This window comes from Spinacia oleracea, chromosome 6 (genome assembly GCF_020520425.1).
Source record: "Spinacia oleracea cultivar Varoflay chromosome 6, BTI_SOV_V1, whole genome shotgun sequence".
Classification (NCBI taxonomy): domain Eukaryota; kingdom Viridiplantae; phylum Streptophyta; class Magnoliopsida; order Caryophyllales; family Amaranthaceae; genus Spinacia; species Spinacia oleracea.
This window is the reverse complement of record NC_079492.1, coordinates 148,930,904-148,946,628: the sequence shown is the minus strand read 5'-3', so window position 1 is coordinate 148,946,628 and position 15,725 is coordinate 148,930,904. Positions and strand designations below refer to the sequence as shown.

Genomic DNA, 15,725 nt, shown 5'->3' with positions numbered 1-15,725 from the left:
TGTTTTCTCCGTCGCCGTTTCCAACACTCATTGTCACGTGCAGACAGACGTGCTCTTTGCTCGTCTGCTACATTTTGCCATTCATTCGTTCAGGAGGTGCAACATGTTAGCATGTTAAAACAATAACATAATAATGTTGATAAAGGAATGTAGTTAAAATAAACCTATCTCGATGATGTGAACAATCGGATTAACATAAAATGAATAATAACATGTTGCATATTACAGAGTAAAACAATAACATAATCATGTTGATATAGAAATGTAGTTAAAATAGACTTATCTCGATGATGCGAACAATTGAACGAATATAGAATTAACAATTTTAATGTCGTGGATACCATTGTCCTAAAAGACGATTCCTACCTCCAGGTGTAGTAGAACAAAAGCGATCGCCCTCCATGATTAACACCACATGCATAGAGCTTAGAAGAGAGTAATTAAAGATGGCCGCACCAAGGGCCTGAACATGCCCATGCCAAGCTCACTTTGTATCTGATCGAGCCGTGTCGAGTCAAAAAAATTCAAAAAAGGAGGCCCGTGCCCAAGGGTACGTCCTCATGCCTAAACTTACTTTTACTAAATTAAGCGGGCTTTTGTAGGGTCGGGTAGGGTTGTGTTTTTCCCAAACAAATGTGGCCCATGCTTGACCCATAATTTTGTGCCCGTACCCGACCCGACCCATCCCACAACCATCTTTAGGTATAGTCTCCAATGTTTCTAAGGAAACTGATTTTGGTATTAGTGGTCGAGCCATAATTGTTAACTTGGAATGTCGATATGTTAATAAAATGCAAAAAGTTATTAAGTCCATACTAATTTAGTTTTTCTAATATATAAAAGATATAAACATTTTATTTTATAAAAGTTGGGTGGGTGACCTTGTCTCCTAGTGTTTTCGCCATTGTTTGGTACATTTAGATGTCGTTTGGTTACATAGGAAGTATAATTTCACATGAAATGCAAATTCATAGGAAATTAGTTACGTTCCATAATTTTCCTAAATTTGTTTGATTAATAATGTGAGTTCTCATGAGAATTTCTACTTACCTAAGGGGAATTATGTAAACAAATTCCTCTACTTACTGGGAAGTTGAAATTCGTAGGAAGTTTCACTTCCCATTTCATCAAAATTTTGTCAACCATAACTCATAAACTTAGCAATTTCTATTAATTCTAACTTCCCATGTTTTTGTATGTCAATTAAACAATACCTTAACATCCATCTGTTTTATGGGCTCGCACCTGTGACCATCAAATACACCATATGACCAAACAACTTTGGTTCATAAACGACAGAGTATGTAAACTAGGTAGTCGGTAACAAGCACAATTCGCATGTATGCACATGACACATTGACACGAATAAGACTTGTGTGAAATGTGTTACGTGTCATCCTAGATTACTTTTAAGTTTTAACAGAAAAACATGCTGAGGTTATGAATGAAACCAACGTCTCCATTTTAATGTCAAGTGTTACTAATCACAATACATAAAAGACAAGAAAACAAACAAAAAAAACCAAAGTTGGACCATAACTTTTGGTTCTACTTCTCTCCCATTTCTACCCTTTTTTGATTTTTAAATCCCACCAAATATAAACAAATCTTGGCAATAATTATATAATCAATAATAATGAATTAGGATAATTTCTCTATTCTTTTTTCCAACGAATATTCTCCAAATTAATTTATTTCCCACAAAATTAGAAGCTCAAACGTAAAACACACAAATACTCCGTAGTAGAGAAGTGTGAAGAAAGTAAACAAAAAGGAAGAAAGAATATCTCTCAAAAATTCTCCAATTTTTCTTCCGTTTATCTTCCTCATCTTCTCCTTAAATCTGGGTCTGAAATTTCATCTGGGGCATTATATAATTCAATCCCAGATAAACCCAAAACTTCAAATTTGTTAACTTTTTGGGTTTAAATTTTGTGGGGTTAAGAGAAAATTAAGAAATAAAAATGGAGAAATCAGAGGAAAGATTGGTGTGTGAAGAAAAAACAAGTTCGAAGTATCCATTAACAATGTGGGAAGTATCAGCAGCTTTAATGGTTGTATTAGCATATGGATTAGGGCTTTTGGGTGTTTATCTAACCATGCCTGCTTCTGATTATAGCTTCCTCAAGTTGCCTCGCACCCTTGAAGATTTACAAATTCTTAGGTATCCACAAAATACTTCCTATATTTTATTTTATTTTATTTATTTATTTATTTCAGCAATTATAGTTTCGCATTATGATTGTTTTGGTTAAATTTGACTTTTTTTAGTGGTTTATTTCTATATGAATGGTGTTATTAGATCTGAAACATTGGGATTTTTGTTTTGTTTTATTGTTCAAAAAGGGGGGAAAGATTGAATCTTTACAGTTGTGCATTAATGGGGGGTTATCAGCTGTTTGTTTGATTGTACCATGTTTGATTGTGCATTAATGTTGCTGTGTTGTTCGTCTTTTATGATACGCAAATTCTTGTATAATTCAATGTGATAACTGAAAGTAGAACTTAGTGTTGGAAATTTCTTAAACTATTGAAGTTTTTTCAGCTGTTTGCATAGCTTTTTCTCTGTAGATTAAGGAGCTTATTGATCACTATTCCACCTTCATTGTCAGACAATCTAGCTTGTAGCTTCTGGGATTTAGTTAAGTATTTTCACCAGATGATCAAAGTAACTAGTAAGCCTTATTCGCCAGTTCGGATTTCTTTCCAATTTGGGAATTTAGTTTGAACTTGATGTAGCTGGTATAGTATTATGTTTATGAAAGTGTAATCAGTTGACATTTTCATCAGTTATTTTGTTGAACTTTGCCTTTGTTCTTATTTGGTATTTCATTGGAAGCTGTTCTTCGGATGCTATTCTTTTTGACAAAGAACCTTTAGTTTTAAGGACATGTTTTCCATTCCTTTGGGCACATATAGATTGAGTTTTGAGAAGTGGAAAAAAGCTATGACTAAATTAGTTTTCTGTTGAACTGAGTGCTTGGGATCTAATTCCATGTGTTCTTAAAACTTCATGTCTTGTGTAGGCTGACATATGTCTTTTACATTCATCTGGTTGTAAACTTGATGTCTTAAAATTTCATTAGCTGTAATCTGCTACCTTCATGGAATTTGGCTGGAAATGGTGTACATTGCAGTTTACAGCGACTGGATCATACAATAAATAATGGCCTCTTAAAAGCTTTGCACATGCGCATCATTGTCCTTTGCTCTCTTGATTTAGCCCAAATATCATAAAAAGCATTCTGATGCTCACCCAACTTCTATTGCTTTACCCATCCCAACTTTGAGACGTGTCATTGAACAAGCTGAGGTTTGGGGCAGAAAGAGAGGTTTGAGGCAAAAAAGAGGTTGGACTGATTCAAAGCTCTAATGAGACTGTGAGAACGTTTGGTTTAGAGAGGAATGGAAGACAGGTTTGAGTCTTATAGGCTAATTTTGAAGGAAAAAAACGGGTTTAAGGAGATTTTTGGAAAAGAGGTTTGTAATATACTAGTGAAATGACTATTCTATAGTAAAGTTAATCAAATTTACTATTGTACTCTTTAGCAAGGGTTCTCAAAAATTCCCCTGTAAATAAAACATCGCAATATCCTTATTAGTCATTTTACTCAAGAAGTAGCTATTAGCTAACCGCTATTTACAAAACACCTTTACACAAATTGCTAATACAATCCGCTAGTCAAACCAACTAACAACTAGCCAGCTAACAACTCATGTTAATTGCTATACTGGGCTTCAGTGACGGTGCACTGTTACTTGGGCTGAGTGATTCGGTTGATTTAACTTCTGTCGTAAATGCTTGTCTTTCTTCTTGATATAGTTGCCTCGTCCTGCCTTAGTTTGCTGGTGCCTTAGTTAGAGTTTTAATGTGGGAGCATCTGAATACTGAACCTTGTAGTGTGCCTGTAGAATAGACTGAGGGGTCTAATAGTCTAAGGCTGCGTTCTATTCACCTGATTTTCACTTATTTTTCCTGAACTTATCTTATCTAAACTTATTCGAACTTATCAAAACTTATTTTAGTTATAAATTGTACTTGGTCAACCCTTATTTTTCCTGAACTTATCTTATCTGAACTTAACTGAACTTATCTGAACTTATTTTTCCTGAAATAAAAGTGGAAGTAAGGTGAACAGAACAGGGCCTAACTGTCTAAAGCAATTGGATGTCATAGAAAGTTTAGGTACTGGTTGTGAGTTTTGTCTTTAACAAACCTTATACATTGTTTGCATTTCATTGGTTCACTTCATATGTTTGAAATGATCTAGATGTAATCCTCTAATTGGAAATATTATGCTAATTCCTCCTTTCACTAGTCATTCTTCTGAATCCATCAAACAGCTTCTAAAAAATGCACCCCCTAATCTTCCAGAATCCCAACTACTAATATTCTGATTAATTACTGATAATGTTCCCTTGACATGCTACAATATTCAAAAAATAAAAATAAAAATGGAAGTGAAGTTTTGTTGTTATCTTAATGTTGATCCTTTGTTTTCTAGAGACCATCTCGAGACGTACACAAGTGACTATACGGTGCAAGTATTGGTTGGATACTCTGTGGTCTACATTTTCATGCAGACTTTCATGATTCCAGGAACTGTGTTTATGTCTTTGTTAGCTGGAGCCCTTTTTGGTGTATTTAGAGGTTTGGCATTGGTCCTTTTCACTGCTACAGCTGGTGCTTCGTCTTGCTTTTTCTTGTCAAAACTTATTGGCCGACCTCTTGTTTTTTCAATGTGGCCGGACAAACTGACTTTCTTCCAAGCACAGGTAACAATAATCTCTGCTTGGTCCTTAAAAAATACTTGCTCCATTCTTATTTACATGACAGAATTGAGTTTTGGACACTATTCACACATGCTCCTTTGACTTCCTTTTGTGATATTAATGTTTGAAATCGTGGGGTGGCAAACGTGCCTAAATAATTGTGTCATCTAAAAAATAACGGAGTAAGTGTTTTCTTTTTGAACAACGCCACCAATTTCTGAGGCTGATCTTGGTTTTATTTCTTCCCTTACCTTCATTCAGGTGGCGAAAAGACGTCAGAACTTGTTGAATTACATGCTTTTCCTAAGAGTAACACCCACACTACCAAATACATTTATCAATGTGGCTTCACCAATTGTGGATATACCTTACCACACCTTCTTCTTGGCGACATTCATTGGACTGATCCCTGCTGCTTTTGTCACTGTCAGAGTATGTGTTTTTACTATGATATAGGCAAACTATTTTTTATTGTTTTCTTTGATGAAGTAAAATTTTCAAGATATATTTGCCTGAAACCATCCTCGGTTATGTCAATCTGCACAGAACTCTTCATTCGTTTGACCATCCATGTGTTATATTCCCTTATTGATGTGTCATGCACCACTCTTCAAGTACTACTATCCATCTACCAGGGCACGGGCATACATGTCCTAACAAACAACTAAGGTTTATTTAGGCTCCGTTTGGTTTGGCGTATACTTTTTTCAGTGAAAAATGATTTTTCAAGGGAAACACAATTCCAAACTAGTTTTCCTTTGTTTGGTTCCTTACAAGAAAAGTAATATGAAAAAGGGAAATGGAAGAAGATGGGTGAAGACTGAAGAGTGATGGAAAGAAGGAAGGGGGAGGTAAGGAGGAAAGATAGAAAAGTGGTTTCCCTTCCTTTCAAATTGAAATTTGTTTTCCATTCCTTGCCAAATCAAACAACGTAAAATGATTGAAAAGGGGAAAATCATTTTCCATGAAAACGTTTTACACCCTACCAAACAGAGCATTAGTCGAAAAAAATGTTTGGACCGGTATCAGATTCTATGGGGGAAAAGAATGAGTTGGTGAATATCGTTGAAAGTTAGAGGTGGTTTCAAGCAAATTGGTGTTTTATTTTGATCAAGTTTCTCCTAAATTAAGATGTACTCCGTACTTTTTATCTTTTCTTTCATAACCCCATCTTTCAAAGCATGAATATGAGGCATGAACATCGATGATATTGCCTGACACGGTCTCTTTTCCTCTGTAATGGCAGGCTGGAATAGCTCTTGGAGAATTGCGATCAATAGGCGATTTGTATGACTTTCAGTCAATTGCCACACTTTTCCTAATTGGGATCGTTTCAATCACCCCTACCTTGATGAACAAGAACAAAACATAATTGACAAAACCTTGTTGCTTTTCTCAGTTAATGCTAAACCTCCTATTCGTGGTCGCTTATCTCTGTACAGATCCTACGGCCCATAAAACTGCTTGTTGCATCTCGTACCACCACAGAGAATGAACTCGAGGGGTATAAAACTTGTCGACTCTGTATACTCTGAAATGGCATTCTGAAAGGGCATATGCTCATATGCTAATGCTATGCTGAAGGCGAAAATTCTGTGTAGTTTGTGGATAGTAGTAGTAGTCGATTTGTTTGTTGGTTGGTTGGTTTCACTTTGGAATGTAAAATAAATGATGTGACAATAATTTTCTAGATTTTATGAAATGTCTGTTTTCATATTCAATCTTCATCTTGGTCCTTCACAAAAGCATTTGTTGTCTTACTGAATGATGGCTGAAATCTGGAAATGTGATTTGACATTCAGCAGAAAATTTGATTTGTGAATGTTGTCAATGAAGTTTTGATGATATATTGTCTACAGAGTACAATTATGACAAGAAAGGTTGTACATTTTCAGTTCTTAAATAATAGACTACATTTTATTAAAGACTAGTTAGCTCCCGTGCAACACATGACTTCATTAATGTTTTTGCGCGTTTAGTTTGTTTATTTTGATTTTCAATTCAAACCATAAAAAGAGTTATTTTTGGATGCAATAAAAAAAATTAAAGAAATTGATCATTTTGTAATTTGCGCCACATTAAATTTTCAGAATCATTAGAAGAATTTATTAGAGGTTGTACAATAACTTAACTTATAAAAAAATTAAAGTAATATAAAAATATGTGAAGTTTAGAGGTAAAAAACAATTGGCTTTAGTATACTCCCTCTGTCTCTTAATACTCGCACCGTTTTGACTTTTTACACTATTCACATAATTCACTTTGATCCTATTTTATTTATAGTATATGAAAACGAATGTTAATATATAATATATTGTTGGATTCATCTTAATATTATATTTTCAAAATATTAATATTTATATAAGTTTTTTATAATATGTAATTAAAGATATTGGTGGTCAAAATTGTGCATTGACAAACGTGTTCAGTCAAAACGGTGCGAATATTAAGGGACAGAGTGAGTAATACTCATATATAGATGGATTATAGAATAGCCAAAAGGTATAGGCAGTTTTCGGAAATTTAGTTGTTTTTTCTTAAATGCTGAGCTTAAATTTTTGTCTCAGATGCTTACAGAGACAAATAGACAATGATTACAGTATCATTTTTCCTTACATGGTGAACCATCTACTGGCTAGCTAGAACTTGTGATTCTACAAATGAAACACAAAATGCAAATTCACAAGTGTACATGAAAGAAAGTCGAAATCTTGGAAAAAAAAACACAACTATGATTACAGCATCATAAGAATCAGATGTCAATGTATCGATTTAGACATTGTATAAACTGTTTAGATCAAACTACAGAAGTCTCTCTTTTTTAGTAAAAACTTAAACAGATTATAAAAGAGCCAATTATACACTAAAAACTCTTTTACTTAGACTTCATAACCTTCTTTCTCTTGTTAGAACTTGTGGGAGTTCTAGCATCCATCTTTCTTTTGTTATTCCCTGGTTTATAAGAAGCACCACCATTCTGCATAGCAATTGCTTTAGCCTTTCTTGCTGCTACTGATGGTCTTTTATCAACTCTCTGTTTAATTTTGACTCCACTATTCTTTCCAGAATTTACAGAAGCTGGTGTTGTAGCAGTAAATCTTCTTACAGGGGTTTGTTTCTTACTTTCACCGGATTTACTCGCACGTAAACCTTGGTACGAGGTGTCCCCACTGGCGGTTACCCTGTACCGACTCTGTGGAGGAGTCTTTGCGCCTTTCTTTGCAGGGGTACGAGTCTTCGAATCCGATGAAAATTTCTTAGCAGGGGAATTTTCTGAGTCACCTGAAAATGGATTTTTCCTCTTGGTAGGTGTGGTGGATTGAGTAATTGACTTGACATGACTAATTCTCAGTTCGCGGTCTCGGAGTCTCAAGGTTTTTTTACAAACAATGTTTGCATCTTCCTGTACAAGAAACACATTATTAAGAATTTGTCATTACCTAAAAATTACAAAAATATAACTACCAATGCTTAATAAACAAGCAATGAAGTAAATTAAAAAGCAAACAAGGATGAGCTTAAACTCCACTTTTCACCCAGTCGAAGAGTGTTCTATACACACTACCTCCGTTTCATAAAGATCGTTACGGTTACTATTTGCAAACATACTAACACAAAAATGGAAAAGTTGGTTGAAAATAATAAAATATGGATAAAGTAAGAGAAATGTGTAAAATTTTGGATGGCATAAGAAAAAAAATGAATGAAGTAAGAAAAGTGAGTGGGAAATTGTAAATATTGAGTAAGAAGGGTAAGGTAGTAAATTTTTATGTCAAAAAATAGAATAAAGCAAGTGTGAAGAACATTATGAAACGGACTAAAACAGAAAGTGTAATGATCATTTTAAAACAGAGGTAGTATTATGTGAAAAATAATCTATCAAGCATCAAAACAAATGTGACTATCATGCAAATAATCTGCACCATAGATCGACAGAGATACTACTATCACTAATTCTAAGGGTCAATGACAGAAAAGGCTAGAAAGGAGATGCTAGAGAAATTGACATAGTCAAGACCTTCATTCTTAAAATAAATCTTCCATTAATGAGGCTATGCAAGGAAGGCTATACTAAGCATTACTCGTGGCATAAGAGTTCACATGCCAAAGCATACAGAGTATTGTCCGATCGTAAAAGCATTAGCCAAATCAAAGAAAGAAAGAAAGAAAAAGATGAAGTGATGTTTTGGAACAAAGGTAATAACTCACACATTGCCATAATGACGTATACTTGTCATTACCAATGTATATTATCACCTAAATGACAGGCAAGGGAAGTGGAGAAAAGAAAAGGCTCGGCCATGCAAGCTCCAATACATGCAAAATGAAAGATATGAAAGACTAATACTAACGCCAAAGAACGTGAGAGATTAACCACATGGATCTTTATATCTTACTACAGAAGAAAATATTTGATAAGTAGCATAATTCACTTATGGTAAAAAATTAATAAACAAGACAGATATCATACCTGGAAAGAATTTTACCACTTCAATTAGTACCACATATAATATATCAAATTTGGCTATTTACAACTAATATTAGCAAAGTGACTAATGTTGATTGCTGATAGACTTCATGCAACAAAATAGACCTACTTTCAAGATTCACATAAGGTGAGGAAAAAAAATCTTGGAATCTGAAAAGAGTGTGAGAACTTAATCCTAACACCTACAGCCTACAACTAGGCCTAGTGCAGAAGTTCACAAACCTGTCTGTTCAATTACAAAGCATAGCTCTTTAATGACGGCCGAATATAACAACCTGACAAGTGCCAAAGCTTCCCATGGACCCAAGCTCCCAAGTCCCAGCATAATGCAAAGGGAACTGGAATAGTAAAGTATACAAAAGAAACCTTTTTATGATGTTCTCACTACTCTGCATTCTGAATTAATATGCAGTAGCAAACCGATGCAGAATCACAATAAATAGTTAAATCTGTCTATTTGTACAGTGAGACAGAGTATCTTTTAAGTTACAGATGTACCACCTCTCCCTGTATCAACCTAATATTTCACAAGCACGTATTATGAATAATTGAATATTACAGAGACAGAGCACGAGACATACCCTTGTTTTGAACATGACGTACGCTATCCCTTTCCCAAGACTTGTGTGACGGTCCCTAATAACTCGAACAGCCTCAACGCCAGATTCCAGCTGTTTGATGCCGCAAAACAACTGATAAAGTTCCTCATCCTGTTTGGAAAGAAGACAATGATCAACATCAGCAATAAGACCAACATAGAAATTTAAAAAAAATGATAAAAAGGAGGGAAGACATATCAAGCATATACCTTGACATCAAATGGCAAATTACCCACGAAAACTGTCCTCTTGTTATTATAAAGAGTAGCAGAAGAGTCATCTCCTTTCAATTTCTTCCTAGGTGGGCACGCCCTGTCAACACGGATATGATTTCCTCCAATCTGTATCAAAGTTAATAACGGGTCAATAAAAAAAGGAAAGGCAGTCAACTAGAAATTGCACCAAGGGAAAAAAAGATAAAAACATTAGCAGATAAATTCTCAACCAACACCATGCATACCATAGACATATTAAGGGTCAAGGATGCTTCTGCGGCTTGCTCTGTTTTGAAAACAACGTAGGCATTGACGCTGCAAAAAGGTGTTCATCAGAAAATATGAAGAAATTCCACATGGATAATCTAAATTGATGAACACATGAAGAAGACAACACATCACAAACAAGATTTCCAATGTATGAGAAAATCAGATAATCAGCCAATATATCGAGTAATAAATGCTTATGCGTTTTATTCACCTAAAAAATCTGAATCTGAACTTCCCTTAGCATGTTTTCTACAGAAAGAAAAGACTTTATTCCTTCATGCCCGTTTCATGCGTTCACTAGAACGGAATCAAAGTTGAGGGAGAGGGAACAACAGTGTAAAAAACCATACAAGGAGTTCACCTGAATCCTGATCAACAATTCCTATAGAACCCATCCTCATTCCCATATTTAAAAACCAGACAAGGAATTCAAACTTCTTTCCCACCAACACAAATGTTGTTGTCATCAAATGCATTTCTCTACCAATCATGCCACTAGTTATCTTAAACTGTTCCGTGTTCTTCTACCTATCTAAATCTCTCCTAATTATTTAGTTTCAAACTACTCAATTTCATGGTAGAATCAAAGCAATCAACAAGGTCAACACATTGTTCATATCAAATGCATTTCTCTACCAATCACGCCACTAGTTATCTTAAACTGTTCTGTGTTCTTCTACCTATGTCAATCTCTTCTAATTATTTAGTTTCAAACTACTCATTTTCATGGTAGAATCAAAGCAATCAACAAGATCAATGCAATGTCATCACATTTTGATGGAGCATTTCCCCAGTACACTACATTGCAGAGGTTCATCTCTTATTCACAACAAGAACGTAACCCAAATAAATGAAGTATAACAATAAGTTCATCTTTCATAAACGTAAAAGGAATTTGCCATTACCTATCAGCTGACTCATTGAGTTTCCCATTGATAACCAAAGCCTTCTTAGGTTTCTTGCTCTATAACAACAAAAACAATCAAAAAAACAATTCAATTACACAAAACCAAATCAAAATCAAACCAAAGAACAAAGAAAAATGCCATAGAACTCACATCCACTGTAGGAACAGAACGAATTCGAACAGAGTCAATCTCCCCAAAAACACTAAACTCCTTCAACAAAGCCTTCTTCTTAACCTTCAAAGGCAAATTCCCAACAAAAACAGTCCTCAAAAGCTTACTCTCATCATCATACCCTTCTTGGGAAACCATCAAATCTGCAGGATTATCCACCGCCTTCCTCTTCTTCCCAACACCCACTTTCTCTTTCTTCTCTTCTTCCTCATCCGGTGCAGCTCCATACTTCTTCACCTCATAATCTCTCTCTAACTCATCTCTCTTCCTTTTCTTCTTCTCCTTCTTCTCCTCCAAATTCACATTTAATTCCGACCCATTAACAACAGCTTCCAAATTAGGGTTCTTCTCCAATTTCTCTTTCCTCAATTTCTTAACCTCCTCTGGAGAAATGTCGTCCTTGTTCCTCTTCTTAGTCGCAACGTCGGGGTTCGCAACCTCGTCATTTTTAGGGTTTTCTGGAATCTGGGGTGTCTGTGATGAATCAGTTGGTTTTCTGCGGAAGGGATTATCAGAGGAAAACAAGGAATTAGAGGGTTCGGCATCAGGGGTTTCGCCAAATAGTTGGTTTAAAATGTTGACAGACGTTGCAGGGACTTTTTTAGATTTTGGAGTTGGAGGTTTTTTGGGTTGTTCCTTTGATTTCTTCGCCATTGTTGTGAAATTGAAGCCTGTGTTGGAGGAGAGAGATAGATGAAGGAGAAGGAGAAGGAGAAAGGGGGAAGCAAAGGTTGAAGACGGCGGTTGATTAGCCCGTTGTTTGTGTTTGGGGCGGGTTACCCGATTGTGGAATCAATAGTGTCAAATTTCGGCCCATTTTGGCAATGTTTTTCAAAGAAATGGGAACCGTAAAAAATAAGGGACTTTTCACCTTGTAACTTTGACCATTTGAGGTTTAAAAGAATTTGATGGAGGTATTTGCGGACACATAAATAGAGATTTGCAACTATTGTTACTTGGATCAAGGATTGTGTAAAAGGATTGTTGTGTAGTGTGTACTGAGCAGGGGCATGATTGTTAAAATTGCGATTTGAATTAAAGAACTTACGATTTTACAATTCTAAAATACGATCGATTTTATTCTACGATTTTACAATCTTATAACACGACGATCTAATACAACAACGACAATTTGATATTGTCATAAACATTCTTTCCTTCTGGATATACTGTAAAAAGATTAGTATCGAAAAAAAAAATTAGTTTAAGTTCTTATGAATTATGTAATTTTTTAACGCTTAAGTAACCGTCCAAACCATCGGACCTACTTGACCCACATCAGCCCTCGAACCCCGTCTAAATTCACCAAACCCACCTAACCGATTGTAGGCACATTAGGCCCCAAAGGTTGTCCAAACCCACCGGACCCACTCAACCTGCGCAACCCACCACGTCCACGACCCACATAACTCACAACCCATTATGTAATGTGTCCATTATGTATATATTGTGTGTCAACTATCCACGACCCACGACCCACTTAATCACTTATATAGTTATATGGTTTAACTTATTTTGTCTTTTATTTTGTCAAAAATAGGTTACTATAAATTAAAGCATAAAAAAAATTCCATCACAAAGTCCTCTACTTCATAAAAAATCTCCTTTGAACAACACAAGTTCTTTTTAGCAAAATTATTATTTAACTTGTTCTTTTTATGCGTAAACTTATTAATCCGATTACTTAAGCGTTAACTTATTCTTTAAAGCATAATCCATTTTTAACTTACACTTGGAAAAATTCGGTTAAGAGAGTGGTTATTAGTTTTCTGTTCATCATTTTCTCATTCTTTCTTCCCCCCAAAGCCCGAAAAAATAGGGTTGAGCAAGATTTTAGAAGTATGAAAGGGAAGTTAGAAGTTAATGGTGATTAGTAAAATATAATTAGGAGTATGTGAATGTGGTTATTGTAGAACTATTATGGGGAACTCTACAAGCAAAGTTCTAAGTGACATTGGTTCTTTGATCGGAAATGTTATCGCAACACCATTCAAATCCGTCTTTGGTCGATCATGCCAGTAAGTTTTCTCCCATTTAATTTGTTTGCATTTTATTTTTCTAATTTTTTTTCTTCTAAGAAGTAATAATTGAAATAATCAAGTAAGCGTAAAACTGGATTATGTCTAAGAGGCCAAGTGCAAATAGACACAATCTGAGAAACGTTTTACAATCAAACAGGAAACGCCAAAACTCTAAAAGACTATTTAAAAATTACAAAGCTTCAAACCGTTTATGCAATATCGAACGGTTATGTTCTTGTATTAGTGTTTTGGGTACACTTTTGAAACTTAGGTAACGTTAGTTGGCAATTGGGCTTAACCGCATAATTGAATAATATTCAATATGATTTGTTAATGTAATATGGTTATGTTATTGTTAATTACTTTGATTGTACCAATGAGTTTTTATTGCCCTTCTGACTCAATTGAGCGAAAAAATAATATTTATTGGTTTGATACTTTGATGTTATAGGGACGTGTGTGATGGAAGATGGGATGTTGTTTGTTTTGTCGAGCACATTTGCGTAGCCGACTTGGTGAAATTTCTGCTAGCTTGTTGTCTCTTATACATATGTAAGATCCTTTATTTGTATTCTCTTCACCTATAGATTTAATTGTTCTCTGAAATTAAAAGTTGCCTATACCGCTATACACAACACCGCACACATACTGTTTAAATTTGATCATACGAAAAAAAAAAAGTTGTCAAAGATTATGTTATAAGATTGGTATTTTTAAAATATATAGGAAAAATTGAAGCTACCAGTCTCAATTATATCTTATCTTCTTTAAAATATCTCACATTTTGATTAATCACGGGCGGTCCCAACTTAAGGGTCTCAACTAAGGTTGAGGAACGAGAAGATCAATAAAACTTTGGTGAATATGTATTGTACCATCGGTCATATCATTAACTTTATAGGGTGAGACTAATGAGTAAATGTAACACTATATAATTATTTGTTTACATCTAATTTTGTTCTACGTACATGTTTAAGTATAACTTGTAATTAAGTTATTGTAACTTGTTGATTGTTGTAGGCCTAATTTTCGTGTACTTGTTATATAAGTTGGGATTATGCCAATGCATAGCAAAGACACTATGTAAGCTATGTTGGGCGGTTTGTGAAACTTCATGCTTGACACTAGACTACATTTGTTGTTTTTGTTGGCATAAGATTCGGTACACCAAACGGGTTTATCGTGGCAGACGACGTCGTCTTAGGCGACAACTAAGTAGGGATGTTGAGTTAGGGTACATTAGTACATCTTCTAGTTCAGCTGACGAGGGTGGTGGTTTCAACGATTATGGTTCGAGTCTTGGTAGAAAGAGAAAATCATGGAGAGAGACAAGAAGACGGCGAAGAATGAATCATGGAAAGAGTGTAAGGTTGAAGAAAGGGCAAGTTTCTGTTCATCTGAAAGGCAAGTCGCGGCGGAGGAGGAGGAGGAGGAGGAGGGATCAAGTGATGAATGAAGTTCAAATGTCAAGTTTGAGAAAGAGTAGAAGAAGTAATACTATGAAGTTTAAAAAGCAAAGGACAAGATGATAAGATCTTTGGAGTATTAGTTAAATTATCTACTAAAGTTTATCTCTATTCTATAAGGGAACTCTTGAGGTCATTTTAGTAAATGACATTTTGGTGTCCCCTGTTAAATAGACTATGTCCTCGATAATTTCACAATTTAAATTATCTCTAAAAGCTTAAGTAATAATGCAACGGTTTTGGGTGCGTTGAGAAGAAATGCAGTGCCACATTATTGAATAAAACTTTTATCGCTCTTATCTCAAAGAAATGTAATGCGGATTACATGTGTGATTTCTCGACTGACATTTTAAATATAGCTGCAACCGATTTATTAATCGAATCACCGTTTTATGAGTTCCCTCAAAAAAAAAAAAAAAATTCTTGTATGCTCGATCATCTAGCTAACAATTAGTCAAGTCTAAAAGACCCTTTTTCAATTAGTCATCACAATAATGTACTCAATCGATAAGATAAGATCATTATCCAAGATCAGATTATGCTGGATTATGAAGCAGCCGAAAGGGACAGTCTCGATCACGTGACAATTAAGGTAGTTAGGGCACAAGAAATATCAAAATTTAAGTCAAATCACCCATAGATAAAACGAAAATGATAAAGCTACGTCGCAATATGCGACCTTTAAGTCGTGTCACATTGATGACATAGTATGTCTATGTGTCATGATTCAAATTGGAAAAATAAATTATTTATTTTATAAAATCTAATATACATGTTACAAAAAAATATAGAAAATCTTAATATTCTAATTTA

The 15,725-nt window shown here is 34.9% G+C and overlaps 3 protein-coding genes across 3 annotated transcripts; 2 read left to right on the top strand and 1 right to left on the bottom strand.

Moving 5' to 3' along the window:
- Positions 1-1,612: 1,612 nt before the first annotated feature.
- LOC110791919 (uncharacterized membrane protein At4g09580) lies at positions 1,613-6,494 on the top strand. Its single transcript, XM_021996690.2, has 4 exons — positions 1,613-2,164; positions 4,506-4,776; positions 5,035-5,205; positions 6,020-6,494. The coding sequence occupies exons 1-4, from the start codon at positions 1,965-1,967 to the stop codon at positions 6,143-6,145; spliced, it is 768 nt and encodes a 255-aa protein (XP_021852382.1). The 5' UTR covers positions 1,613-1,964; the 3' UTR covers positions 6,146-6,494.
- A 990-nt stretch (positions 6,495-7,484) lies between these two features.
- LOC110791928 (uncharacterized) lies at positions 7,485-12,248 on the bottom strand. The gene is made up of 6 exons (XM_021996700.2): positions 11,405-12,248; positions 11,252-11,310; positions 10,322-10,391; positions 10,071-10,202; positions 9,844-9,972; positions 7,485-8,176 (listed from the first exon to the last, which is right to left on the bottom strand). Exons 1-6 carry the CDS (start codon positions 12,077-12,079, stop codon positions 7,649-7,651), a joined length of 1,593 nt encoding a protein of 530 aa, XP_021852392.1. The 5' UTR covers positions 12,080-12,248; the 3' UTR covers positions 7,485-7,648.
- An 813-nt stretch (positions 12,249-13,061) lies between these two features.
- On the top strand, positions 13,062-14,975 carry LOC130463699 (uncharacterized). The gene is made up of 3 exons (XM_056832913.1): positions 13,062-13,443; positions 13,898-13,998; positions 14,467-14,975. The coding sequence occupies exons 1-3, from the start codon at positions 13,346-13,348 to the stop codon at positions 14,973-14,975; spliced, it is 708 nt and encodes a 235-aa protein (XP_056688891.1). The 5' UTR covers positions 13,062-13,345.
- Positions 14,976-15,725: the final 750 nt, after the last annotated feature.